General features: G+C 42.6%; 2 protein-coding genes across 10 annotated transcripts in view; one reads left to right on the top strand and one right to left on the bottom strand.

Annotated features, from left to right (window-relative positions):
- The first annotated feature begins 297 nt into the window (after positions 1-297).
- Positions 298-14,605, top strand: nup188 (nucleoporin 188). Its single transcript, XM_055052717.1, is given in 43 exon segments — positions 298-369; positions 1,851-1,905; positions 2,037-2,110; positions 2,192-2,276; positions 2,361-2,441; positions 2,545-2,589; positions 2,673-2,765; positions 2,874-2,993; positions 3,524-3,735; positions 3,965-4,079; positions 4,225-4,421; positions 4,540-4,624; positions 4,698-4,784; positions 4,871-4,990; positions 5,069-5,195; positions 5,287-5,445; positions 5,991-6,117; positions 6,208-6,295; positions 6,624-6,700; positions 6,789-6,903; positions 6,984-7,104; positions 7,189-7,255; positions 7,765-7,890; positions 7,983-8,223; positions 8,301-8,507; positions 8,622-8,791; positions 8,879-8,948; positions 9,039-9,106; positions 9,612-9,807; positions 9,921-9,998; positions 10,077-10,162; positions 10,543-10,688; positions 10,767-10,945; positions 11,064-11,264; positions 11,355-11,447; positions 11,791-11,943; positions 12,125-12,262; positions 12,348-12,422; positions 12,502-12,735; positions 12,843-12,974; positions 13,055-13,128; positions 13,233-13,362; positions 14,011-14,605. Coding segments are annotated over 43 exon segments (5,253 nt in total). The 5' UTR covers positions 298-343; the 3' UTR covers positions 14,191-14,605.
- A 40-nt stretch (positions 14,606-14,645) lies between these two features.
- cdk5rap2 (CDK5 regulatory subunit associated protein 2) overlaps positions 14,646-24,734 on the bottom strand; it is a 35,396-nt gene continuing 25,307 nt past the window's right edge. For 6 of the 9 annotated variants that reach the window (XM_055052713.1, XM_055052705.1, XM_055052710.1 and 3 more), the window contains 18 exons: positions 24,496-24,644; positions 23,550-23,944; positions 23,228-23,460; positions 22,905-22,956; positions 21,215-21,387; positions 20,388-20,726; positions 19,307-19,432; positions 19,093-19,206; positions 18,824-19,013; positions 18,427-18,545; positions 17,997-18,209; positions 17,022-17,108; positions 16,679-16,950; positions 16,451-16,600; positions 16,228-16,366; positions 15,817-15,863; positions 15,661-15,715; positions 14,646-15,093 (listed from right to left, as the gene is read on the bottom strand). In XM_055052713.1, the coding sequence (XP_054908688.1) occupies positions 14,966-15,093; positions 15,661-15,715; positions 15,817-15,863; positions 16,228-16,366; positions 16,451-16,600; positions 16,679-16,950; positions 17,022-17,108; positions 17,997-18,209; positions 18,427-18,545; positions 18,824-19,013; positions 19,093-19,206; positions 19,307-19,432; positions 20,388-20,726; positions 21,215-21,387; positions 22,905-22,956; positions 23,228-23,460; positions 23,550-23,944; positions 24,496-24,644 (2,981 nt within the window). In that variant the 3' untranslated portion in view covers positions 14,646-14,965. The remainder of the gene's footprint in view (positions 15,094-15,660; positions 15,716-15,816; positions 15,864-16,227; positions 16,367-16,450; positions 16,601-16,678; positions 16,951-17,021; positions 17,109-17,996; positions 18,210-18,426; positions 18,546-18,823; positions 19,014-19,092; positions 19,207-19,306; positions 19,433-20,387; positions 20,727-21,214; positions 21,388-22,904; positions 22,957-23,227; positions 23,461-23,549; positions 23,945-24,495; positions 24,645-24,734) is intronic. The other 3 variants (XM_055052707.1, XM_055052714.1, XM_055052712.1) reach the window with 2 other exon arrangements.

Raw genomic sequence — 24,734 nt, 5'->3', positions numbered from 1 at the left:
AATAATAATACATTTTCTAACTTAAAAACGATTTCAAAATGTGTGTTTATTCAAAACTTATATGTCGTTCTAAAATACATTATACATCTGCAAAGTAACCGAGGATCTTGAAATTAAGATGGAATATTGCTTTCTTTGAAAGCTCTCGGTAAAAATGTGTTTTATCACTGAGTTCATATTATGAAATCGTGCGAAAAATAACGGGGGGAGGCTTTGACTTGACTTAACAAGCTCCTTCCAGAAGGTGGCACAAGAGCAATTCTGACCTTGAACGACGGCTCCAGAAGAAGAGTTTGACGTGACGGACCAACTCTCACCGACCAATCACAGGGCCGAGGTGAAGATGGCGGAATCAGAGATCAGCCTCAGGTAGTAACAGCCACACAAACTTCATTTAACATTAAAAACGTCCGAAGACTTAACTAAACCCACTGGAGGGTAAACACGTGTAAACATAGCTTAAACTTTTAATTCAAGGCAACCGACGCGTTTGACTGTTCGCCTTTTTAACAGTTAGCGCCACGCTTAGTTAGCTTAGCAACTGCTGCTAACGTTTGAAAGGCTTTTCTTAGGCGCGGCGCCGCATGTCAACAATAGCTACAAAAGTCAGCTTTTGAAATTACTCGTTATTTTAAGGGACAAATAAGTTCTTCTAAATTGAACAATCTAAGAATTGTCTTCAACAACTATCACTGCTCGTCAGGGACTAAATAAAGTTATGTGATAATGCACAAACTAACGGAACTGTTGAGTAGAGATATGACAACGGAGTTAGCTTAAGTTAGTTAAGTGTAAAATAATTTTTTGAGTTTTACAGCTTGAAGGTCGATCTGAGAGCTGAATTCAATATTCAATCTTTTAACTGTCACAATTTTTTAATTTGATCCAATAGAACCTTTTTAGGCTTAATGATGCCAGATCACAACGATAGCAGATTTATTTTTGTATATATGTGGAGTAGAGTTTAATAGCTGTACATGTAATGAGCGTGCTAAACAGGATGATGAAAAGACCATTTGACATCTCAAAGTCCCGTCCGTGGTTTCTTCAACAATTTGCAATTTTATAGCATTTTTCCTTGTTTAAAATATTACTTGGAAAAGTGAAATTGAACAAAAATGTTATCAGGCTATTTCATTTCTTGTTTGCCTGAATAATAAATATTTGAAATGATGAAATATACATTTTTTCTAACAGCATTTTATTTAAAGGTTTGAGTTATTATGACACAAATATCAGTATATTATGTCATACTGATATGACAGCAAGTAAGTAAATACTTTTCAGTTAGTATTTATTTACTAACTGAAAACCATTTATGTATGTGGGCGCAGACACCATAAGGTTTTATGCACAGGTCTTATTTAGGGATAATGCCAGTGATGAAGCCTGTCTTATTTAGACCAAGAAACCTTTGGAGAACAAATGTCTGTTTTCCATGTTTGTGTTTATTCATGGATTTTGAGATTTGCATATTTAAATGTTACGCAGTGTATAAATATTTGCTCTACAAAGTGAGTTTTGTGTTTACATTGTAAATGTGCTAAAATTGAGTTTGGAAAAGGAAATAATTTTAAAATAAAAAATAAATGTGTAAAAACTGGGTACTTACAGCGCAATTGAAATGGTTTATTACATTTGTAAGGGAACGCTGCGAGTGACAAGTAACTATGATGAAAATGATTGCGATTATATCATCAACAAGATTCAACAAATTACATTCATTTAATGTCTTCATTACTTGTTTTAATGTCATTTTGGTATCAGTTTAACTTAATTTTGGCATGTTGTTGAGAACGCAGCATTCTGCATCGCTTTGCCTGAATACACCACTTCCACTTTTCTTTCAGGAGCTGTCGAGAGTTATGGACGATTTTGCTGGGGAGATCTGCATTGAGAGACCCGGTATGTGTCCTCTGTACTTTTGTGACCTTGCTGAACATATAATCTATCAGTTTATTTCTGGTAATATGGACACCGAATAAAAAAAAAAACAAACAAAAAAAACCCAAAATATTTGTTTTGAATGGTCGCAGGCTCAGATCGAGGGAGAACTTGACAGACACTGGGACAGGCTGCATCAAGGACTTGGTTACTATAAGCCACCCAGGTAGAGACAGCAGGATATTTTCATGTCACATTCATCATTATTATTCACAGAAAGAGTGACTGTCAGCTTCTTTTGCTGCAGCTCATCCTCTGCTGGGAAAGTGAAAGAGAAGAAAAATGTGGCGCAACCTTTGAAGGACTTTGGCTTTAGGATCAGCAAATTATTGGTACGGATTCAGTTTCCTTTGAGTAAACACACACATATCAACTTTCAGTGAGTATGCTAAGATGTGTGTTCATAAATCTCACAGAATCTGGATGAGCAGCAGAGTGTGCAGCTTTTACAATGTTATCTTCAAGAGGACTACAGAGGAACCCAAGATTCCTTAAAAGTATTCTTTTTTGTTCTCCATCAACTTTTTTTTAATCACATGACATAATGAGGAAGGACTGCTGCATTAGTGGTGATGATTAAAAAAAAGTTTGTGTCTACAGGTTGTTCTGAAGGATGAGCGGCAAAGCCAGGGACTCCTTCTAAAAGTGAGTCTAAAAGTCTGCAGCTCAGTTGCAACTTTTCTGATGGCAATTTTTAAATCGGACTGGTTATGTAATTGTTTCCACAGATAGCTGATTACTATTATGAGGAGCGGATGTGTCTGCTTAGATGTGTTCTGCTGCTGCTCACATACTTTCAGGATGAACGTCATCCCTATCGGGTGAGAGGTCACAAACATATTTGATCATTCACTTCTTGATGACAAAGGTTGTGGGTTCTCTTATTCAACTCCAGGTGTTTGCTTGTGTGTGTGTGTGTGTGTGTGTAGGCTGAGTACAGTAACTGTGTCAATAAACTGGAGAAAGACTTGGTGAGCAGCTATCAGTCACAGTTTGAGAATCTCTTCAAGGCCGAAGCACCGACATGGGAAACTCACGGCAACCTCATGGTAAGGGTGTTTCACAACTCTTTTGTTTTTGTCTGGCAATCCAACACAAATTAGTTAGTAATTGTGAAATAGTTAGACCAGCAGTATTTTCTGGTCTGTTTTCTAGTGCAAATATCTTATATACCTCGTTTTAAGTAAATAATTAATGTTGATTAGAAAGTACTAATTCCACTGGCAGATTATTTATTTTTTTGTAATATGGAAAAATATTTTGCTATGTTAAGGAATTATTGACTTAAAACAAGCTCTTGTGTCTTCCTGAAAAAGTACTTGTGAGTTAGTTTTGTCTTATTCAAGCGTACGAAAATATTTGCACTAGAAACCAGACCAAAAACACTTGATAAGATTTTATTCTTGCAGTGAAGTTGCACAAAATCCCAATAAATTGCAAGAATGTTTGGGATTGAAATTGTGTATTTAAAAGGTTTGTTACATGAACACTTGCAACATGCTGTATGTGGAAAACGCACAACGAAGTGTGACCTCTTTCGTCATAATCACCAGTTGGGGTTGTTTGTGTTTTTGTTCAGACCGAGCGGCAGGTGTCCCGGTGGTTCATGCAATGTTTGAGAGAGCAGTCTCTGTTGCTGGAGATCATCTTCCTGTACTACGCCTACTTTGAGATGAGCCCGTCTGACCTTCTGAACTTCACTAAAATGTTCAAAGAACAAGGCTTCGGCATACGGCAGACCAACAGACACCTGGTTGACAAGAGCATGGATGCACTGGTTGACAGAATCGGGTAGGTTTCTTTACAGGGAGTCGGCTTGATATGATTATATTGACCAGTTTCATGCAATTTCACGAAACGTAAACATCTAAAACAAAAATGCACGACATGATCTGATTTTATCTATTTGTTTACTGGACGACTACTTCTATTTGGAACCTCTATTTTTTTCATGATTAGTTTTCTAATCGTTCTTGTTGAAGTAGTTTTAATTGATTTGTCGTGTTTCTCCGGCTGGCAGATACCTGAGCTCTCTCATCCTGGTGGAGGGAATGGACATAGACTTTCTGCACAAGTGCGCTCTGGAGGATTGCACAGAGCAGCACCAATTTTCCGGATTTCCTGACGTCATTAAGGTTCGACAAAAACTTTTAATTGAAGAAGAGATCATTTTTTCCCCCCCACAATAAGAGCAGAGTGAATTCATATGGAAGAAGTTCCATATGACTTAATTTATTTTTGTGATATCTGTATTTTTCCTATTGTCCCCCCGCCCCCCAGGAGATGGATCAGCTGTTGCTGACATTTGGGGACATCCCTCATCATGGCCCTGTTCTGCTGTCCTGGGTCCTGTTGAGACACACCCTCAGACCTGATGAGTCCAATCCTGTGATCCGGAGGATAGGCAACACGGCGCTGCAGCTGGGGGTCTTCCAGTACCTTTCATCAATGCTGAAGGGACTCCAACAGGAGTAAAAATTTTTTCACAAAAGGCTAAAACAAAAAAAAAAAACATGCAAAAACAGTTGAGAATTTTTGTTGCTGCCCTTGTGTAGTTGACTTAATTTTCTAAGTCATCTTTTTGATTCTGCCTTTCCAGTGTACAGCAAGCACAGCCAAGATGTGTATTTACGGCCTGCTGTCATTTGTGATCACGTCATTTGAAGAAGAGAGCTTACAGGTTCTGCCCGGCGTTTATGTGTTTAAGAGAAATTGATGTATGTGTTGATAACCAGCTCTCTGGTAATCTGCAGGCCAACGGTGTGGAGGGCTCTCACCTGATTGATGCGGCCTGTGAGGTCCTCTCCGCTCCCAGTTTAGCTGAAGTCTTTTGGGAAATGGTGAGACAAAATGCCAAAGGAAGAGAGATCAAATATAGCTATCCGTGTATTTCTTGCTGGTAATCCCGTCATGCTGGTGTATCTAGAAGCCAAACAGGGGGCTAGGGATGATCTTAGATAGTGCAGCTGGGATGTTCCCTCACAAAATCGGACCTCTGCTGCAGCTGCTGACCGCACTTGTGTCGAACAAGTCGACTGTAAAGAAGGTAAAATGTCTCCCTGACCAGATGCATGGCAGCCTCTCTTTGCACAGACGCCTCAGTGTTTATGCTTGTGTTTGTTAGGTGTATAACTTCTTGGACAAGATGTCCTTCTACACACAAGTTTACAAACACAAACCCATTGATATAATTTCTAAGGACGACGAGACATTGTGGAGGAGACAGGCTCCAAAACTCCTCTACCCTCTGGGTTTGTTTCGGTTCACATTTATACATTGATTTTTTTGTAGTTATTTATAGTTTATAAATAAGAGCATTGTTGACCCATCATCTGTCTTTAGGTTCAGGGCAGGCGAACCTGTGGATGCCCCAGGGAGTGCTGGGCCAGGTGATGATTGCAGGGGAACAGGGCTACATGGTGAGGTGGGACTACTCTTACAGTGCCTGGACTCTGTTCACCTGCGAGGTGGAGATGCTGCTGCACGTCGTCTCCACTGCAGGTACGTCAGACAGCTGAGGGACAGGCTGAAATATACAGCCATGATGCTTTCACTCTGTATTTAAGGTGCCTAGTGAGGGCTCAAGAGTACTTAAGCAGGAAAAAGTCACTTTCATATCAACCAAAGCATTCCTAAGTGGAAACTTCTTGAACCCTCTTAAATGAACTTTTATTTTGTTAGCTCCAGTCAACTTAAGAAAGTTTAGGTATGAACAGAGAATTGTCAATGAACGGTCGCTTGGAATTAGGAATATATCAGAATTTGCACTAGAGCGAAATCAATCATACTTTATTGACCACTTACTTATTTAGAGTCAAAACTGAAATCCAGATTTGATTGTTGCATATTGCTATAATTTAAACAATCTTCAATGTTTACCAAAGTTTGTCAAGCTGTTTGCCGTTTTGGAATCGTTGACAGTATTTTTGTCATCAAAAGTTTTTTCGAGTTTATTCAAACTAAACAGTTAATTATCTAAAAGCAAGTTTCTGAGTGTGTGTCGCAGCCCTCTAATTAATTCAGCACTGTAAACCTGTTTGTTCCAGACGTCCTGGCTCACTGTGCGCGCGTGAAGCCCATCCTGGATCTGGTCCATAAGATCATCAGCACCGACTGGACCGTGTCCGACTGCTTGCTGCCTCTCACCTCGCGTATCTACATGTTGCTGCAGAGGTAATTTAACGTCAGACAAACTTATCGAAACTTGTAGGTTAATGCTACTTTTATCCGTAGTCTTGATCTTGTGCCTTTCTCGTGTGTCAGGTTGACTTCGGTCATCAACCCTCCGGTGGATGTGATCGCCTCCTGTGTGAACTGTCTCTCTGTGCTGGCGGCCAGGATGCCAGGGAAGGTGTGTATGATTGAAGCTGGGAGATTCAGGTCGTTTGTCTCTCATTTTCTTGCCTTTATCAGAGTTTGTACAGGGGCTTGAAATCCTTGAAAATGCTTCAATTTCAATTAGTTGTGTTCAAGGTTTGGGAATTGCTTGATTTCTGCGTATCGTCCTTGAAAGTCCTCCATATTCCAAGCCGCACAGTTTTATAATAAAGTGCAGTCTAGCGTTTGCAGAGCTATAACGCTTCGAAGAATCCGAATTAATGATTTAATTTCCCTTTTGGGATCAATAAAGCATTTCTGAAATGATTAAATTGAATTGAACCGTGTTTGTTTCCTCTCAGGTGTGGTCCAGTCTGCATCACACCGGCTTCCTCCCCTTCGCCTCCAACCCTCTGACCAACATGGCCCAGTGTATCAGGTATCCCCACCCCTAATAAACCAGATCAAATTCTGATGAATGTTGATCTGATCTGTAAAACATCAGACGAATATTTCTTTTGACTAAGTGCTGAAGGAATGAAGGCAGGTAACTACGGCAACCTGCTGGTGCAGATTGAGCAGCCCAGAGGAGAGTACGCCGTAACAATCGCCTTCCTTCGTCTCATTACAACCTTGGTGAAGGTAAACATTTTCTTTAAAAGCATAATATTTGAGTCTGGTTTTTAGTAATGCATTGCATCACTTTGATCTCCTTTGCTCAGGGGCAGCTTGGAAACACCCAGAGCAAAGGCCTGATTCCCTGTGTGCTGCTGGTGTTAAAGGAGATGCTGCCGACATACCATAAGTGGCGCTACAACACCAATGGAGTCAGAGAGAGAATAGGTGAACTTTCCTGTTTCCTTTATGTCACTCTGGAAGAGCAACAGAGAAACCAGGGTGAAAGTTGACCTGTGTGCGTCTCTACAGGTTGCTATATTTTGGAGTTGATACACGCCATTCTCAATCTGAGCCCAGAAGGGGAGGACCAGGGCAGGTATGGATGGAGTTCAGAAATATCATCAGTTTTCTGGTGATTCGGAGAGCTGGACCAGACGGTCGCTTGGATTTAAGAATATATCAGAATTTGCACTAGAGCGAAATAATATTTTGTAACATTTTTATTTTTTAAGTTTTTGAAGATATAATTTGTGGAAAGTAAGGATTATTTTTCCACCAATGGACTCTTGATTTCCATAGTTGAGAGTGACGTCAAAACCCACAGTTTTGTCTGACAAGCAGGTTTTACTGCTTTGATTTATTTGGACTTTGAATTTTGGTCAACTCTATAATGGAGTATTAGGGTTACCCTAATATAGTTTTTAAACATTATGAGTATAATGTGATAATAATATTAGCAGAATGAAGTCCTAATTTTTTGAGTACTCCAACACAAAAAATAAATTAAAGTGAGAAATGTTGAGCATCTTGTAAAGTTATGAAGTTATACTTTGGTATCAGTTTTAGAACATCACATGACCATAAAAGGTTCCTGTGTCCCTGCAGCACTCCCACTCTGCAGTCCCTTTGCATCTACAGCCTGGCCAACACAGAGGCTGGCCAGGCCGTCGTCAACATCATGGCCGTCGGAGTGGACACCATAGATGTCGTCCTGGCTGCTCAGCCCAGCAGGTGAACAATTCAACATGTTTGTCCTAGAAATCCACCTTTTTTTTTCGCAGTTTTCCCCCTAAACTGGTGACTAATCTTGTGTCCTCTTGCAGCTGTGGCTCTGAGGGTCCAGGTCAGATTCTGATCCAGACGGTCAAACTGGCTTTCTCCGTCACGAACAACGTGATCCGCCTAAAACCGCCGTCCGACGCCGTGTCCCCGCTGGAGCAGGCGCTGACGCAGCACGGCGGTCACGGCAGCAACCTCGTCGTCGTCCTCGCCAAATACATTTACCACAAACACGACCCAGCTCTGCCCCGCCTCGCCATCCAGCTGCTGAAAAGGCTCGCCACGGTGAGGCGACCTCTGGCCTTTCATCGATTTATCGCTAGCGGCAGCCGACGTCGCTAACAAAGCGGTTCCATCCGCAGGTCGCCCCCATGTCTGTGTACGCCTGTCTGGGCAACGACGCGGCCGCCATCAGGGACGCCTTCCTCGCTCGGCTGCAGAGCAAAACGGAAGACATGAGGATCAAGGTGATGATCCTGGAGTTCCTCACGGTGGCCGTGGAAACGCAGCCCGGCCTCATCGAATTGTTCCTCAACCTGGAGGTCAAAGATGGAAACGAGGGGTCAAAGGTACAAAACCCTGGTGTAACTCCAGCTTTTTTTTGTTGTTGTTTTGTGTTTTGTTGTTGTTTTTTTTAGCAATTGAGCATCTAGATTGAAACCGTTTTTGTGTCGGACCTCCAGGAGTTTCTGGTGGGCGAATGGAGCTGCCTCCACGTGGTGCTGGAGCTGATTGACTCCAAGCAGCAGGGGAAGTACTGGTGTCCTCCGCTGCTCCACCGCGCAGCGCTGGCTTTCCTCCTGGCGCTGTGGCAGGACCGCAGAGACAGCGCCATCTCCGTCCTCCGCACAAAGTGAGAACACACAGCTAAAGTAAACCTTATTTCACTGTAAGGGTGTGTCGTGGAACAATCTCATGGTGCTTTGCTGTGTTTGTGCAGGGAAAGATTTTGGGAGAATTTGACGACGCCGCTTTTTGGAACTCTCACCCCGCCGTCGGAGACCACAGAGGTCTTTGTCAAATAAACAAATCGCATCCTGTTTTTGACTTTTCTGAACCAACTATTTCATAACTACCTGACTTGCATGATTTATCCACAGCCATGCGTGCTGGAGGCCTGCGCGTTCGTCATGAAAATCATCGGTCTGGAGATTTACTACGTCGTCAGGTCAGCTGGTCGACTTGAATCTGTGCCAACAGCAATGAAATTCAACATGAATTATTATCATTCCTACTCTGTAAAAACAAAATCTTACCAAGTATTCTTGGTCTAGTTTCTGGGGCAAATTATTTTAGAGCACTTGAAATAAGTCACATACAAGTGACTTTTTCAGCAAAATGTAGTAGTTTGTTTAAAGCAAGAATTCCTTACTATTGATTTTAAAAAAAGTACTAGTTCCACTGGCAGATTATTTCACTTATTACAAGACACTTTTCCCCTTTTATCAGTGAAATAATCTGCCAGTGGAACTAGTACTAGAACTAGTACTCTTCCATAAATATTAAGAAATGATTAACTTGAAACAAGCTCCTATATTTTGCTGAGAAGTTGCTTGTAAGTTAGGTCTGTTTTACTTCAAGTGCTCTAAAATATTTGACTGAAAGTAGATGGTAGTATTTTGTCTTTTTGCAGTGTCAAAACACCCTGAGTGTGTGTGTGTGATATGTTACAGTGGTTCTCTGGAGCAGTCTCTGAAGGATGGGCTTCAAAAGTTCTCTAACGCTCGGCGCTACGACTACTGGTCCCAATATGTGAAGTCGTTGGTGTGTCATGTGGCCGAGACGGAGGAGGAGGGCATCTGCTGCTTCCCAGAGACACAGATGCTGATTTCTGCGTGGCGGATGCTGCTGATTCTTTCCACCACCCATGTGTGTTACATTAATATTAATTTTTTTCCTGAAATCTTTTTTTTTTTTTGGGGGGGGGGGGATAGTTTGTAGTGAAACATGAAATCTGAGTCGTCGTGCTCTGATGTTTTCAGGCGGACGTGATGCATCTAACAGAGGATTCGACCAAACTGAAGCTGTTTATGGATGTTTTAGATGGGACTAAAGCTGCTGTAAGTCGTGACTTGAAACTCTGCTTTTTTATTTATTTATTTTAATCCAGTTCTAATTTTCCCTCTCCTGATTTGCAGCTCACCACACCCACATCTGTGCCTTGTCTTCGTCTGGGATCCATGATGGCTACTCTCCTGCTTATCCTCCTGAAACAGTGGAGGAGGTGTGTTTGACATCTTCTACGTACCGCTGCATCTTGCTGTAAAAATCTTTCAAATGTGAACACAAGCATCAAAATTAGCATGCCTAATCTGGAGTCTCACGCCAGAAGTCACCTGGAAGGAGACTAAAATCTGTCTCAGACTTAGAGGCAGTCAGTTTAGAAATCTATGATTTTAAAATGATTTGACATAGAAAGTATTCGTCTATAATAAGTGTTGGTATTTAGTGGCATTTTTGCTTGATTGCCATCTTGAATTTTTCAATCACAACTGCAAGCCCCGTGGGAACATTTGTGCCAAGTTAGATTCTTGTACCTGCAGGTGAAAAATTTGGCTGAAATATTTCATGATTAAGTTCTGCAACTCCTCTCTCTGTGCGTAGTGTGGTGGCAGCGGCTCCTGACATCCTCTCGCCCCTCGCCCTGATCCTGGAGAGCGTCCTGCAGGCCGACCAGCATATGATGGACCGGACCAAAGCCAAAATCTTCTCTGCACTCATCTCCGTGCTTCAGATTCAAGGCCTCAACGGTACAAAACGTCCCTCTTCTCTTGCCTGCATTTGAGTCAAACGTTCAGTGGCTGACGTCTGGCCAATTGGTTGACTAGGCGGAGATATTTCCCAGCTGCCCCAGCTGTTGCTCTCCGTATGCGAGACGGTGAAGGACGAGGCGCTGGCGCTCATCGACAACACCCGACACATGAGTCAGACGGGAGACGTGCTGGAGCAGGAGGACAGCATGGAGACGGACTGTCCTCGCGGTCTGCAGAAGGACCAGAGAGACGGGGTGAGCGAGAGAACGCGCGTCATGTTTGAGAGCCGCTCGCTCCGTCCTGAAGGTTTCAGATAGTGATTAGTTTTCAGCTCAGCACGCCCCGTTGTCCTCCCCCCCCCTGCTCTGTCAGGTGTGCGTTCTTGCCTTGCACTTGACCAAAGAGCTGTGTCGCGGCGATGAGGACGGCGAGCACTGGGTGCTGGTGATGAGGAAGGTCCCAGTCCTGCCGTCGGTGCTGAGCGCCGTGGAGATCAGCCTGCGCTGCAAACACAACCTGTTCTTCACCGAGGCGGCGCTCCACCTGCTGCTGACGCTGGCCCGCACTCCCCTGGTACACACGAGCGCATCTCTAAGCCTTAACGCTTCATTTCTACGCCATTGTAGTCTAAAGGAACCAGGGGTGTCCTTAATGTGTTTTTAGGGGGCAGCAGCTGTTGCTGGAGCAGGCGTCATTCAAACCATCTGCCTGCCCCTGCTGAGCGTGTATGAGGTTTCCTCAAACGGCACATCGCAGGTAAAAAAACAGACTTTACATTGAGAGAACAGCTTGTAGTTGTTGCAGATTTCTAAACAAACTGGAAAAGTATAGATTGAGTCTACGTTTGTGCAAGATTTGTAGAATGTCAATCTCCCTCCAATAATCAGTTTCATCCAGAGAAGCTTTTTATGTTTATTTTTTTTTATAGCAAAGGTTGTATTAGCACATCTCAGCGTGGACGATATGACGGCGTCACAATTTTATTTGACTGTTTTTTTTTTTAACCAGTTAAATCACAGATTTTCCCACAGGCCCCATATCAGCCCAGGTTGCAGAGCTGCATCATGTCTCTGATGACCAGATGGTTTGTGTTTCTCAGAGTTTCTCTCGGAAGTCGCAGGACTCCGCCTGCTGGCCGGGCGTTTACCGCCTCTGCATGTCTCTGATGGAGAGTCTCCTCAAGACGCTTCGCTACAACTTCATCAATGAAGCCCTGGACTTTGTTGGAGTGCATCAGGAACGCATATTACAGGTCGGACCCCTGATAACACTGTAGCCCATGTCATCCGTATGCGAGCCTGTTAATGAGCTCGTTATCGCTACATTTCCCGGAGGAGGCTCACAGCTTTGCTGCTGCGGCTGCCTCTAAACAACTTAAAACAGTTGAGATCGGATCACCGGAGGTTCCCGCCTTGTGTTTCCTCTCCGCTCAGTGTCTGAATGCAGTGCGCACCGTGCAGAGCCTTTCCTGTTTAGACGAGGCAGATCACACAGTGGGATTCCTGCTGCAGCTCTCCAGCTTCTGCAAGGAGTGGCAGTTCCATCTCCCCAATCTGCTCAGAGACGTGCAGGCAAGACTGGTGGAAGTCAACAGCCTCATCGAAAAGTGCAAACTCTTAAATTCATTCACCATTTCTCTTGTCGCTCTCTCCGTAGATAAACCTTTGTTACTTGTGCCAGACGTGCACTTACCTGCTCCACAGCAAAAAGATGCTCCACCATTACCTGCAGGTTAAGATCTGGGCGTTTTTATTACTTTCAATCACATGAAGATGATGATGTCAACACTAAATGTGCATTTTCTGATCAGTCTAAGAATGGTGAGGCGTTGCCCGCCGGCACCAGGACGCAGCGGCCGCCTCAAACCTTTAATAAAGATGCATCAGCAACAGCATCATCATCATCAGGAGGAGGAGGAGAGAGAGAGGAAGCCGAGCAGAAGGCCCTGTTGGCCGTTCAGTGCAGCCTGCTGAAGATCCTGAGTAAAACTTTGGCTACACTGCAGCACTTCACTCCAGACTGCTGCCAGATACTGCTGGACCAGGTCACTCCCTCAGATAGTTCCCCCATTAAATGAGGAGTCTTGATTATTTTCGCTGCGCTATGTCAGCAGGATGATAAAATGTTTAGTGTGGCCGTCTTGTTTTTCAGTGCATGGACCTGGCCGAGTACAGGACCTTGTTTGTGCTCAGCTTCACGACTCCCGCGTTCGACCCGGAGGTGGCGCCATCATTCGGGACCCTGCTGGCCACCATCAACGTGGCCCTGGGCATGCTGAGCGAGGTGGGCTGCAAAATGCCTCAAAGGTCCACATCGATCAGCCAAAAGTTCAAAAACCATGACTCGGTGCTGCTTATTTTCAGATGGAGAAGAGGAAGGAGCCGGCCTCTCTGAGCATCGCCTCGCTGGCCTCACTGGAGGAAATCCAAGCTCTGAAGTAAATCTTTTTTTTTTTTTTTTTCATTTCCTGCACATGACATAAAATTGATTCAGTTTCTCATTCACATAATTTTTTTTTGCGACATTTTCTTTGGATTTCAGGTCATTGCTGATGTTCACCATGGAGAACTGCTTCTACGTCCTGATCTCTCAGGCCGTCCGCTGCCTCAAAGACCCAGCCATCCTTCCTCGTGACAAGCAGAGGCTCAAACAGGAGCTCAGCTCAGAACTGGTGAGACCTCCATCCTGTTGGCCATGAAGCCCACCTGGCTTGTGTTAATGTGCAGATTTTAAGTGGCATTTAATCTCCGAACGTTTTAATATCTAACTACATGAAAATTCTTGATTACAGATATAAGTGAACAATTTAAACCACACACTCCAAATTGATTTATAGTTAATTCACATGTTTTGTTGTTAAAACACTGAAATTAGTATCAATTAATTTTTGTTGGGTTGTGCAGAAGGTTCCACTTTATTCCAATATTGCAGAATTTATATATTGTCTGTTTTAAAAAGAAAAAGTCCAAGTTTTTCCATTTTTGAGGAAATTTCTTGCCATCAAACTAACATTAAATTCTTTACATATTAACTTGAAAAGAACTCCTGAAATTAGCTGTGGAGATAATAAATGGGTAATTTCCTATCTGATAGTAAACATGCGTCCACTAGATGGCAGCCTATTGCTTCTAATGATTCTTGGTATGTGTGAAATATGCAACAGCCACTCGCTGCTGCCCCCTACTGGCTGTAGCAAAATAATTCATTTATTGAAGGGTAATCTAAATCCCTTTTTATATTTTCTCATTAGTGTTAGTTTTTTCAATTACTTTCTTTTTTTTTAAAGTTAAAAATAACAAATTTTCCCCCCCAACTTTAGAGCACTCTTCTCTCCAGCCTGTCGCGCCACTTCAGGAGGGGTTCACCGTCATCCCCAGCCAGTGGGATCCTCCCCTCCATTCAGCCCAAACCCTCCACGCCCGGATCAAAGGCAAGCCACGAGGGCCAGGAACCCATCATCCACTTGGTCCAGGCCTTCGTCAGACTCGTGCAAAGATAAACGCACAAGAAAGAACTACATTTCATACGTGTGTTCAGAAGAAACCTTTTCTAATATCGAGTCCTGTTTTTGAAGTGAACAGTTCTGGTTCCAGGCGTGGAAACATTTGATTTTAATATTTAATGTCACACTTGAGGACAGCCTGATATCTTTCAAACTGGTTTATGTTGATGAGGAAGTGAGCGTCGAGATCTTGGTGCTGTTCCTCGTTCGTTGCTGACTATGGTCCTTCTTCATTCCCAGGCCTAGTTTTATAGGTCACTATGACTAGAAAAGTTTCAAGTGCTACTTAAATATAATCTCTGCATGACCTTGTCAAACTCTTTTAAAATTAGTTCTTGTTTCAGACGTGATGGCCAAAATTTGTACTTTCAAACAAAAATGTATATGCTATTAAAGGGAGTTTTGTTCCACAGTTAGGGTTGTTTTTCCTTCAAATCAAACAGACTTCCTGGTACTTCATGATACTTTTTACTGCATTTGAACATATTTGTCTCACAGTCGCTCCTACACAAGCTAAAACAGTAGTAAAATACTTTCGTCATATAAAAAACGATAAAGGAAAATATTTCTGCTGCATTGCATGGATGGCTATTTACACAGGTATTGTTTTAAAATAAACTTTTACAGCTTTAGTACCACAATTAAAATAAAGGCAAAGGTTGTGCAATTCAGGTATAAAAAGGCTTGGATTTATGGGGGACAAGGTGACTGTTTTACAGCAGGACATGAAGGCTGGCTAATGCCGGGTTGAAACCAAGGAGCTCCGTTGGGTTTAGTCACTGCAGCGCAAAGAGGCTGCGCTGTTTCCATCCGATAAATCAGAATCTCTGTCTGCAGTTAGACTGGAAACAGGAAAACTTCTCTGCTCAGTCTCCACTACAGCACACCGACTGGGACCTCCTGGAACACACATGAAATAGTTAAGGGACAGGAGGAAGAAAAAAAAAACTGAAAATAAAACTTTTGGTTGCAAACATGCAAGACAAGCTCCAGAAACATGCTAATCTAAGGGAAAAAAAACAAAGTACATGGTGACTTACCATGATGGGAAATATAAGTGTCCTTATGGTGCTAATGTGTTTTACATCTTAGCTGGGTCGCAAAAACTAGATTAATTTATTATTTAAATGCCGTCACTTCTTGTCACGCTACAAACTTTAATGTAGTGGCATTTGATGTGAAAGACCAGCATGAAGTTCACTTATTCTGAAAGGAGCATGCTTTTTACAGTAAACTAAATAAAAATGTCCACAATGTATTTTCTGTTTAACCAACAAACAGAAAAAAAAAAACACTTGATAGTTTTTATTTATAATCTACTTCATAATCGAACGCTGTCTGGTGTTGGTCTATAACATCCCAATGAAACACATTAAAGTCTGTAGTTAGTTTTCAATTTGCTTCCACCTCATGCGAGAGCTCATGAAACTCATGCAAAGTCTCGGCCTGCAACCCAACCGCACTGACCTGCGCCTGCTCCTCCAGACGGGCCTTTCTGCCCAAAGAGGGTGCAGTAATTTGTCTAATGTTACGTCACAGAGAGGACAAAGAAGAACGACTCACTGAAGGACAATTTAGCACAGAGGACGAAACACCAGAGAAAAGTGCAGAGTGGGAACTCACCTCTAAATTCCCCCGAGCTTTCTTCAACACTCCATGAGTCAGAGACACTGGAAGACAGTGAAGGGGTTTCAATGGTGAACTAGCAGTTTGTAATAAGCTGGCCTTGTAAAATAAAAAGACTAATTCATTGATTATTGACATAATTGTGAACTAATTGATAAATCGTAAACCCATTTATACACTAAGAAAGGCCATTTTCTGAAAGTTAAACACAGAAAAAATAAATCAAGGCTATACATTTTGCATTTAATCGAATCTAAGCAACACAAGTGTTATCAGTTAATCCAAAAAGTAATTCACAGATTAATTCTATCCTATGATTTAGTCTAGGAGAACGGGCTGAGCTTTGCAATTTGAGCCCTAAAAAGTACTTTTGCTGTGAAACTTGTAACACAGTTCATAAAGTCCTACATTGGTCAATGATGACTCTCTCCATCCCCTCTTTGAGCTGGTTGGTGGTCCGCAGGCGCTTCACAGCTCCGCTCAGCATCCGCTCCTGCTGAGATAATCGGTTCTTCAGTCTGGCGATCTCGTTTTTCAGCAGCTCATCCTGATTCGGGGGAGAGCAGAGGAGGTTCGGGTCTTCAGAAGCTTCGTTAGTGAGAGCGTTCGTGGCGTGTGAGCTGGTTCCCACCTGCTGGCTGTCGGTGATGCCCCCTGCTGTGCCGGCAGCCGGCAGAGAGACCCTCCACAGCAGCTTGAGCAGCCGGCCGGCCTCCTCCAGCACCTGCTGCATGGTGCTGCTGCTGCTGGATAAACTCTTCAAATGTTGCTTTTCTCTCATCTAAAATACAGAAAATCAAACTGCTGGCCTCATGGTGTCCTTCCTGAAGAAGCCTCGGCACGACGGTGCGGCCGCTACCTGATTGTCAGAGCCCTGCTGTCTGAGCGCGTGCAGACACTCGTGCAGCTGCGCGTCCATGCTCCGTGACAGCTTCCTCCCCTCTGAGATCTGCTTGCGGAGGGCGTTGTAGTCCTCGATCAAACCCAGGACGTGGCGCCCGTTGCGGGTCGCCCACATCCGGTGGCCCGGGACCAACCGGGAAGGAGCGCCGGAGACGCTCTGTTCGGAGCTGCTGCAGACGGAGTCGGCGTCGTTCTCCGACTGAGCCTGATGTTTCGCATCTGAGGAGACTGAAACGATAACGATAGGTTCGACTGGAGTGTTATGGAGTGTTATGCCGACACCGAGCAGGATGTCTCACCATGATGGACACTGGTTTGCTCGCGGGTTCGGAAGGATCGAAGCGGAGGATCGCAGCCTTCCCGACCCGGTGGCCGGCCCGCTTCATCTGCAACACACGCAGAAAACTGGAGTTTTCATGTCCTACTTCCTGTGTTTATGTTAGGGCTGGGCGATAGGCCTGATAATAAAATCTGTGATATTTTCATACCAGAAAAAATAGCAGAAAATAAAATAAAACAATTGTGAGGACAAAGTCATAATCTTACGACCTTAGTCGTGTAATTTTTCTTTTTCTAAATATAATCTGACTTGATTCTTAAAAAAGATAAATTAATTTATTTGAAAAATAGAAATGAAAAGATTTTCAAAAAGGACTTCTTGTGTAATTACTAGAATACAGTTGTAATATTAACAGAATAAAGATGTTTTTATCAAAAGATTGTATAAAAATTATGATAAAAAGCTTCAACAATTATAAAAATCTGATATGACAGGATAATTCTGTGTGGCGCTTTATTAAAATAGATGCATTTATTTGCACAATTTCAACATTCAGCTACCAATAACTTGATGCTCATGTGATAAAAGATTAAATATTTCCTTATTAGTAAAACTTATCCCAAAGTATAACTTTACAAGATGCTCAACATTCCTCATTTTAATCTGATAGCTTTTTTTCTGTTCATAAAATTACTTCCTGGTTCTCTTAATTTCATGACTTTGTTCTGATAATATTAACGCTTTATTCTTGTTCTATTTCAACTTTATTGTCATACAACTTCAATTCATTAAAATTAAATCTTATTCTGGTCCAAATATTCTGGCATAGACTTGACTTGAATTCAAAGTCCAAATAAATAGAAATAGTTATTAGGCAAGACGATGGGCTTTGGACGGGCTAACAACTAAAGAACCCCCCATTGGTGACAGATTTGTTTTTAGAAAAATCCAGCTTCCAAAACTAAAAATCGGCTCTAACTCATTTCATTTGTACCTGGAGACGACAGCAGGTAGTTGATGTTGATGGTCTCAGAGTGACCGGGTCCTCTGAGCAGCTGCTCCTCCAGTCTCTGCCGCAGCGCCGTGTTGGTCTGGATGCTCCTCTCCAGCTGCAGCCGCAGGTGTCTGATCTCGGACAGCAGCTCTCCCAGGTCCATGGAGCCGGACGGCGACACGGGGTCAGGATCCGGTGCCTTCTGACGCCGTTCTGACAGGAGAACAAAGACAAACACCTCAGGTGCTACAGAGAGCCAAAAGAAGAGCAAAACTGCACTGCATGAGGAAGGTTAAAGGTTGCAACGTACTCCATGTTGACCCAATTGGTTAACTACCGATATCTGCCGATATCTTAAAGAGTGTGTTACTTTGAGTTTCTTTGATTTCTTCTAAGAATGTGAGAACTATGAGCGATTGGTGCAGGTTACCATGCTGGCTGGAGTCGTTCTTGATGTTTTCATAAACCTGCAGCTCCACTCGCAGCGACTGCAGCAGCTGCTGGGAGTCGGACAGCTGCTGCCTCTGGAGCTTCACCTCACACTGCGACCTGGAAAGAAACTAGGAATGAGGCTCAATAACTGATTCAACTATGAATATAAATATGCTTGGATTAACGTCGGAGGATGCATTTTATATAGTTGATGTAGAAAAAGAGTGAAAACTGGACTGAAAAGCCAAACACTCAGGAGTTTTTGGATCTAAAAGTAAACCTGATTCCTGGTTTTGGGTTGCAGTCTCACTGAAGTGTGTGAGTAGCCCTGGGGTCAGGAGGTCACGCACCAAACACACAACCGTTTTAAATGACTCAAGAGCGTTGGTGTTGACCTGTGCAGCTCCTCTCTGCTGGCCTGCAGGGAGTTCTGCAGCAGCGCTTTCTCCTGGCTGCTTTGCTCCAGCGTCTCCTGCAGTCTGAGGTTTTCCTTCCGCAGAACTTCACTCTCCTTCCTGCTCTGCTCCAGCTTGGCTGTCCGCCGCGCCAGAGTCTCGCGCAGCTTCTCATTCTCCTTCTGCTTGTCTAAAAACAAACAAAGGCGTTTTGTAAAGGAGCCTTCAGGACCAAAATAAGGAAATCAACAACTCGAAAGCAAATTTACCTCGAGATCCCACATTGAGCTGCTCTTTTAGCACTTGATTTTGTTCCCAAAGAAAGCAAACTTCATTAACCAGCTGACCCTGCTCCTCGCTGCCCTGAATAAAAATGTTTGTGGCTGAAAAAAAAAAAAAAAAAGAACAGGAGAGAAACATATTTAGAGAGATTTCTGCTGTGTCAACCAGAAATGAACCGGGGCTGCAGTCGGCTTTACGTACCTGGGTCTTTCTCCACCTCGGCTAACTTCCTCTCCAGCTGTTCTCTCAGGCGGTCGTTGGTGCGAATGCTTTCCTCCAGTCGCTGGCGTAACGCTCTGATCTCCTGGAGATGTTCAGCCAGCAGGTCTGACAAACACGGACACACACAGCTAAATTATAAGGAGACTCTCCAAGCTAAGGTAACTCCCACTGATGTTTTATTTATTGAACTGTTCTTCTGGTCGGTGAAATGACTTTATGTGGACATGCTAAAGTGTGCATGTAAATATCGGGCTAACCTTTCAAAGCACATGCAGTTTGTTTGTTTTGGACTTTTATAGGATCCTGCAAAACTACATTTGTAGAGTCCTTATAGTTTGCTTCAGCTACAGTTATTATAATTTAACAGTTGGAATTTGAGGGGATTTTTGGTGGATATTTGTTGTATGCTTTCATTTTCAAAACTGGTACAGAATTACTTAAGTCTTGGCTGAAAATAGGTTTGCTGCAATCTATCAAGCAAGAAAAGATAGGAGAAGAATCAGTTAAATTTCCCTTGATTTGCATGTAAAATCCTGATAAAATTAATAGTAGCATTTTTCTGAACTTAAGTAAAAATCAGATTGAACCAAGAGAATCTCTCTATTTCTTCCGTTGAATTAAAATTGTCTACCTCCCTCTAAACCAGAAGCACATTTATTATCTTTTAATCATTAAAAATGCTTTGACTAAAAGTTTAACTGATCAAAATATGAAAGGAAATCAGAAAAAGTTGGATCACTACAAACTATGTACTATAAATTTATGGGCATATAATTAAAACCTTTACAGAAGCTCACAATAAAGTGAACAGTTGTGTTAGCAAAACAGTTGCTGCACAAATGTTTTACTAGTATTCATTTGCATAAATCAGTATTTGGTTCATGGTGATGCACAGCTTCTCCAAATACTTGCTATTTGTTGGACTTTGTTTGAAAATCTTTATCAACAGTTATACCATGTGGAAAACAACAGCTTACAAAAGGAGAGTACATTTTCTGTGTTTTTGATACTTTAATGAAAAGTTGATTTGATTATTCTACTGATAGTTTCTCGTATTTACCTGAATTCATAGTGCGAGGCAGTTCTCCTCCTTCTCCTTGTGAGTCGACGTCTCCACCTTGTTCATGTGTTGCCGTTTGAGGCTCTGCGGCTTCCTGATCCGGGCCTGGCTCCTGCTCTTGGTGATGCAGACTGGTCTGCGCCATAATGGAGCGATGGAGGTCCAGCTCGCTGCGTAAGATGACGTTGATCTCCTCGTTGCTCCTCAGCTGCTCCTGCAGCCGTCGGTTCTCCCTCTGCAGTCTGCTGGAAGCGACTTTGTGAAGAGATGCGCCTTTCTCGGCAGCGCCTCCTGCAGGACAGAGGGCTGCTCCCGAGTTCTCAGCAGAGTGCTGCTGGCCTGAACAGAAACAGGAGGATGTAGTTAATCAACCAACTTTAATTAAAAATGTCCTAAACTAATACTTCTGGACACTTTGACTCAGCTTCCAGAGACGTCTACAAGGTGTTCGTAACACGCTTTGTTTCACTTTGCTCCTTTTTTTTTTCCCCAAGAGGGAAACAATTTGAGGAGTGAACCAGATAGGTGCCACTAAATAATGCAACTTGGAGTAGCGGTGGACTGAAACTGGACACCAGTTCTGGCTTTGGTCAAGCAGCACGCCTCAGTGGGACAGAATGGACCTGAGTGGAAAACACTACAGGCAGAAACTACACAGAGGACTGAAGTGATCATAAGTGACATTACACCAGGCAGGAAGTGGTGTAATCACTTTTAATCACTTGCATTATACCTCTCCAACCACTCTGACACCAAAGACTACATACACTCCACACCTACAATTATCTTGATTTAAAGGTTGCTCAATATTTCACGAGGAAACTCACTGTGCGCTCTACTGCCACCTTGTGTGGCGGTGCTGCTGTGGCAGGAGGAAATCGTCACGTCCGAGCGGCTCAGGTCGGACTGGGAACTGCGGCGGCTGCTGGGAGTCTGACCACAGATCTGACTCTGGAGGCTCTGGATGAGTCGATTCTTCTCCTGCAACTCCTTCGCCAGTCTAGAAGGAGTCAAGTCAAATTCAGTGTGTGTGTGTTAGCTCTTTTATAAAAGTTCGTACACTTAGAACCTCTTCATATTTTGTTACATTACAACCACCTTCATTTTATTAACTTAGCCTAAGGTTCACACTGACGCAACCATTTTGTAGATAAGGTATTTGTAAATGCTTGGACTAATATCAAGTTGTATTTTAGTCCTATTTTTACCTGTGTGGGTATGTTCGCTCATTGGTACATTGTCTTTTAATTGGGTTTTTGACATCTGTACTTGTATGATTTGTAATTGTCGGTGTCCGGCTGCCGCTCTTGGCCAAGTCTCTCTTGAAAAAGATTTTTACTCTTACTGAGACGTACCAGGTAAACATCTTATTGAGACAAATGGATTTAATGTGGTAGAGAAACAAAAAGTGGCACAGAATTGTGAAGTGGAAGGAAAAAGACCAATGGTTTTTAAACATTTCTAAAAAAAAAAAAAAAAAAAAACGTGTTTGTACTCATCTTTTCTGAGAGCAAAAAAGATGAAAAGATGGTTTGTAGAAAATTTCTTTGTCTTCTTTGCTAAAAATCTCAAAAATTAGCCACACTAATTAGAAAAAAACAAACAAAAAAAAAGCAACTTTCTTTCAACAACAGCTCTCCTTTTGGCACTCTACATATAAAATACATTGAAGATTATGGTTGAACCTCGACAAAATATGAAAACATGACAGTGGAGCAAAATAAAAAAAAGGCACTCAAAAAGAGAGAGAGAAATCAGGAGACGGTGGGAGACTATATAATGATCCTAACAAGAAGGTTTTTAGTTGACGTTTGGGGGAAAACACTCAGCTGGAAATCACCACAGCAACCGTCACGCCGTGCGTCTGAATGAAACCAACTCACAGGTCCAGTTGCTCCCTAGTGCATTCAGCCAGGCTGAGGTTTTGCTGGACCAGAAGCCTGACGTGCTGCTGCAGCAGCTCTCTCTCAACGTCTAGCTCCAGACGCAGATTATCTATGTCCTGCTGGATTCTACACAGGCTGTCATGGGGATCGACCTCGCTCTCTTCGTCAGAGAGAGATACCTGTTGATGCTCCTCAGGGCTGCTGCCATTAGTAACGGGTTCATTTTCATCACACTAACTCAGAAAAAATTTTCAATTCTTTGACAGCTGTGAAAATGTTTCAACTCTCTGAAAAAGCTAAATAATTAACAATACTGATCTAATCGTGAACATCAGCTACGTGGTGCGGCCTCTTCAGCTTGGCTTGAAACACTTTCATCAGATAACAGAGGCAGTTTCAGCTTCACCTGGTTCAAATTTTGTCAATAAAATCTTCAATTAAGCACATTTTGGTATACAATTATTAATCCAAGAAAGATAAAACAAAGACAGATTAGTCGAAAGTATGCAGAATGTTGGATATTCATTTCATTTCTCAAATCCATCCTTACATGCCTGTTGAAAGTCTTAAATGTCACAAGCATGTTAGTTACATTTAAATTTTTAGATGGTGTGATAAATATGGAGCGTACCTGCGAGACAGTTCTAAAGCTGCAACATCCTCACTAACCGGATGAGATTCCTCTGGAGGACAGAAAAAGAAAAACATTTGTCATGAACAAGTTTGTCTACAACAGAAATAAGTATCTGCTGCGCTAGCTTCTAATAATTATTTTTTGTTTTTAGACACAAACTGGCACAATAACTATGAAAAGTAACTCAGTCATATCTTTTTAGAACTCGTATAGATATTTTTTTCAACACTGACTCCCAAGTAAAAGGTTCATTGTATTCCCCCTCCAATGCAAACTGTAGAGCAGATATCATGTTCTTAGACAGTAACTGCAGTGACCACCTTTGTCCAGCTGTCCCTCCAGCTTGTCCAGAAGGTTCAGACTCTTGTTCAGGTGTTCCTTCACCACCTCCCCCATGTAGTAGTCCACTTCTCCAGAGTGCAGCAGGTCTTTGAACGCCTTGCTCAGCTCCTCCAGCTGGCGGCGCTGCAACACCCCCAACCTGCGGCTCTGCTTGATTTGCTCCCTCAGTTGTGACAACTCTCTGGCTTGAGACTTCACCAGAGAATCAAGCCTGTCAAGTGGTAAAAACATAACAAATTTGTTTACAACGTTTAAGTTTCGATCAATAAATAGAGTATATTTTGCGCAATGAGCTTTTACCTAGCTGGTGACGTTGAGCGGCTGCGGTTTTGCTGCAGCTGTTCGTTTGTGCTTCGGTTCGGTGTTCTCTCTTTCCACAGGTCAATATTCACAACACCGGCTCTGTCCGTAGCTGACTGGTTTTCAGCCTCCCTTTTCCCACTCGGCTGCCCGACCCTTTCTTGACTGCAGTTCACTTTGTGCGCGCCGTCTTTCTCCTTGATAGACAGCGGATCTGAGGTGTTGGCAACCACATCAGTGGAGAGGGAGTTTCTGTGCAGGAGGCTTTGCATTTGTAGGATGACTTTTGCCTGGTTTTCCAGGTGGGCTTTCAACTCTCTGATTTGCGCCTGAAGCTGCAGCGGGTCCTCTGAAGCCCCGAACTCATCATACATCTGTAAGTTTTTCTGGCTAACCTACATAGACACAATGGGTGGTAGATAAAAGCTTAACGTGGCAGATTAATTCACTGAGAATATGTGTCAACCTAAAATAATTAACGAGTGACATTAAGACTGGGACTGGGCATTAATACTAGAATAAAATCATTGTTTTACCAGAAAAAAGTTGTGATCTTAGGAGAATTAGGAGAACTATATGAACAAAAAATATATAATTAAATGTGGAATGTTGAACATATTGTGAAGTTATTTTTTGGTATAGATTTTACAGATAGGGAAATACTTCATATTTTAACACATCATTATCAGTAGCTTTATTTTCTTGATAAAGAAAGCGAGAATTTTTTTTAATTAAAATCGGAAATCAGACCTGGTATGAAAAAAATAAAACATCCGATTTCATTTTTAAGCTACATCGCCCAGTCCTAATCAAAACAAACTGCGCTAGGCTAATGTTAGTGTCTGCAACTATTGGACTGGCACTTAAACTTAAATATCCTGACCAAGGCAATCAGCAGAATTTAATCACATTTCATTGTTATAATAACCAACATCAAAATGCCTACTTTGGCTGAGCTGAGAGCCGGGGAACTTGGGTAAGGAGTGCTAGAGTTTGAGTCCAAGTTTTCGGTGGAGGAGAAGGTGGCATGTTCGTTTTTCAAGAGCGAAGGCAGGCTGGACGCACTGCACCTAGGGTTCACCCCCAAATCTAGGTCTGTGGAACAGAAATACAGACATTTAAAAAAGGGACACCTTCACATTCAAGATAATTAATCAATTTATATGCAGCTAGATTTAATCGAGG

The sequence above is a fragment of the Poeciliopsis prolifica genome, unplaced genomic scaffold (assembly GCF_027474105.1).
Source record: "Poeciliopsis prolifica strain line A6 unplaced genomic scaffold, Auburn_PproV2 SCAFFOLD035, whole genome shotgun sequence".
In the NCBI taxonomy this organism is placed as follows: Eukaryota; Metazoa; Chordata; class Actinopteri; order Cyprinodontiformes; family Poeciliidae; genus Poeciliopsis; species Poeciliopsis prolifica.
This window is presented reverse-complemented; position numbering and strand designations above follow the sequence as displayed.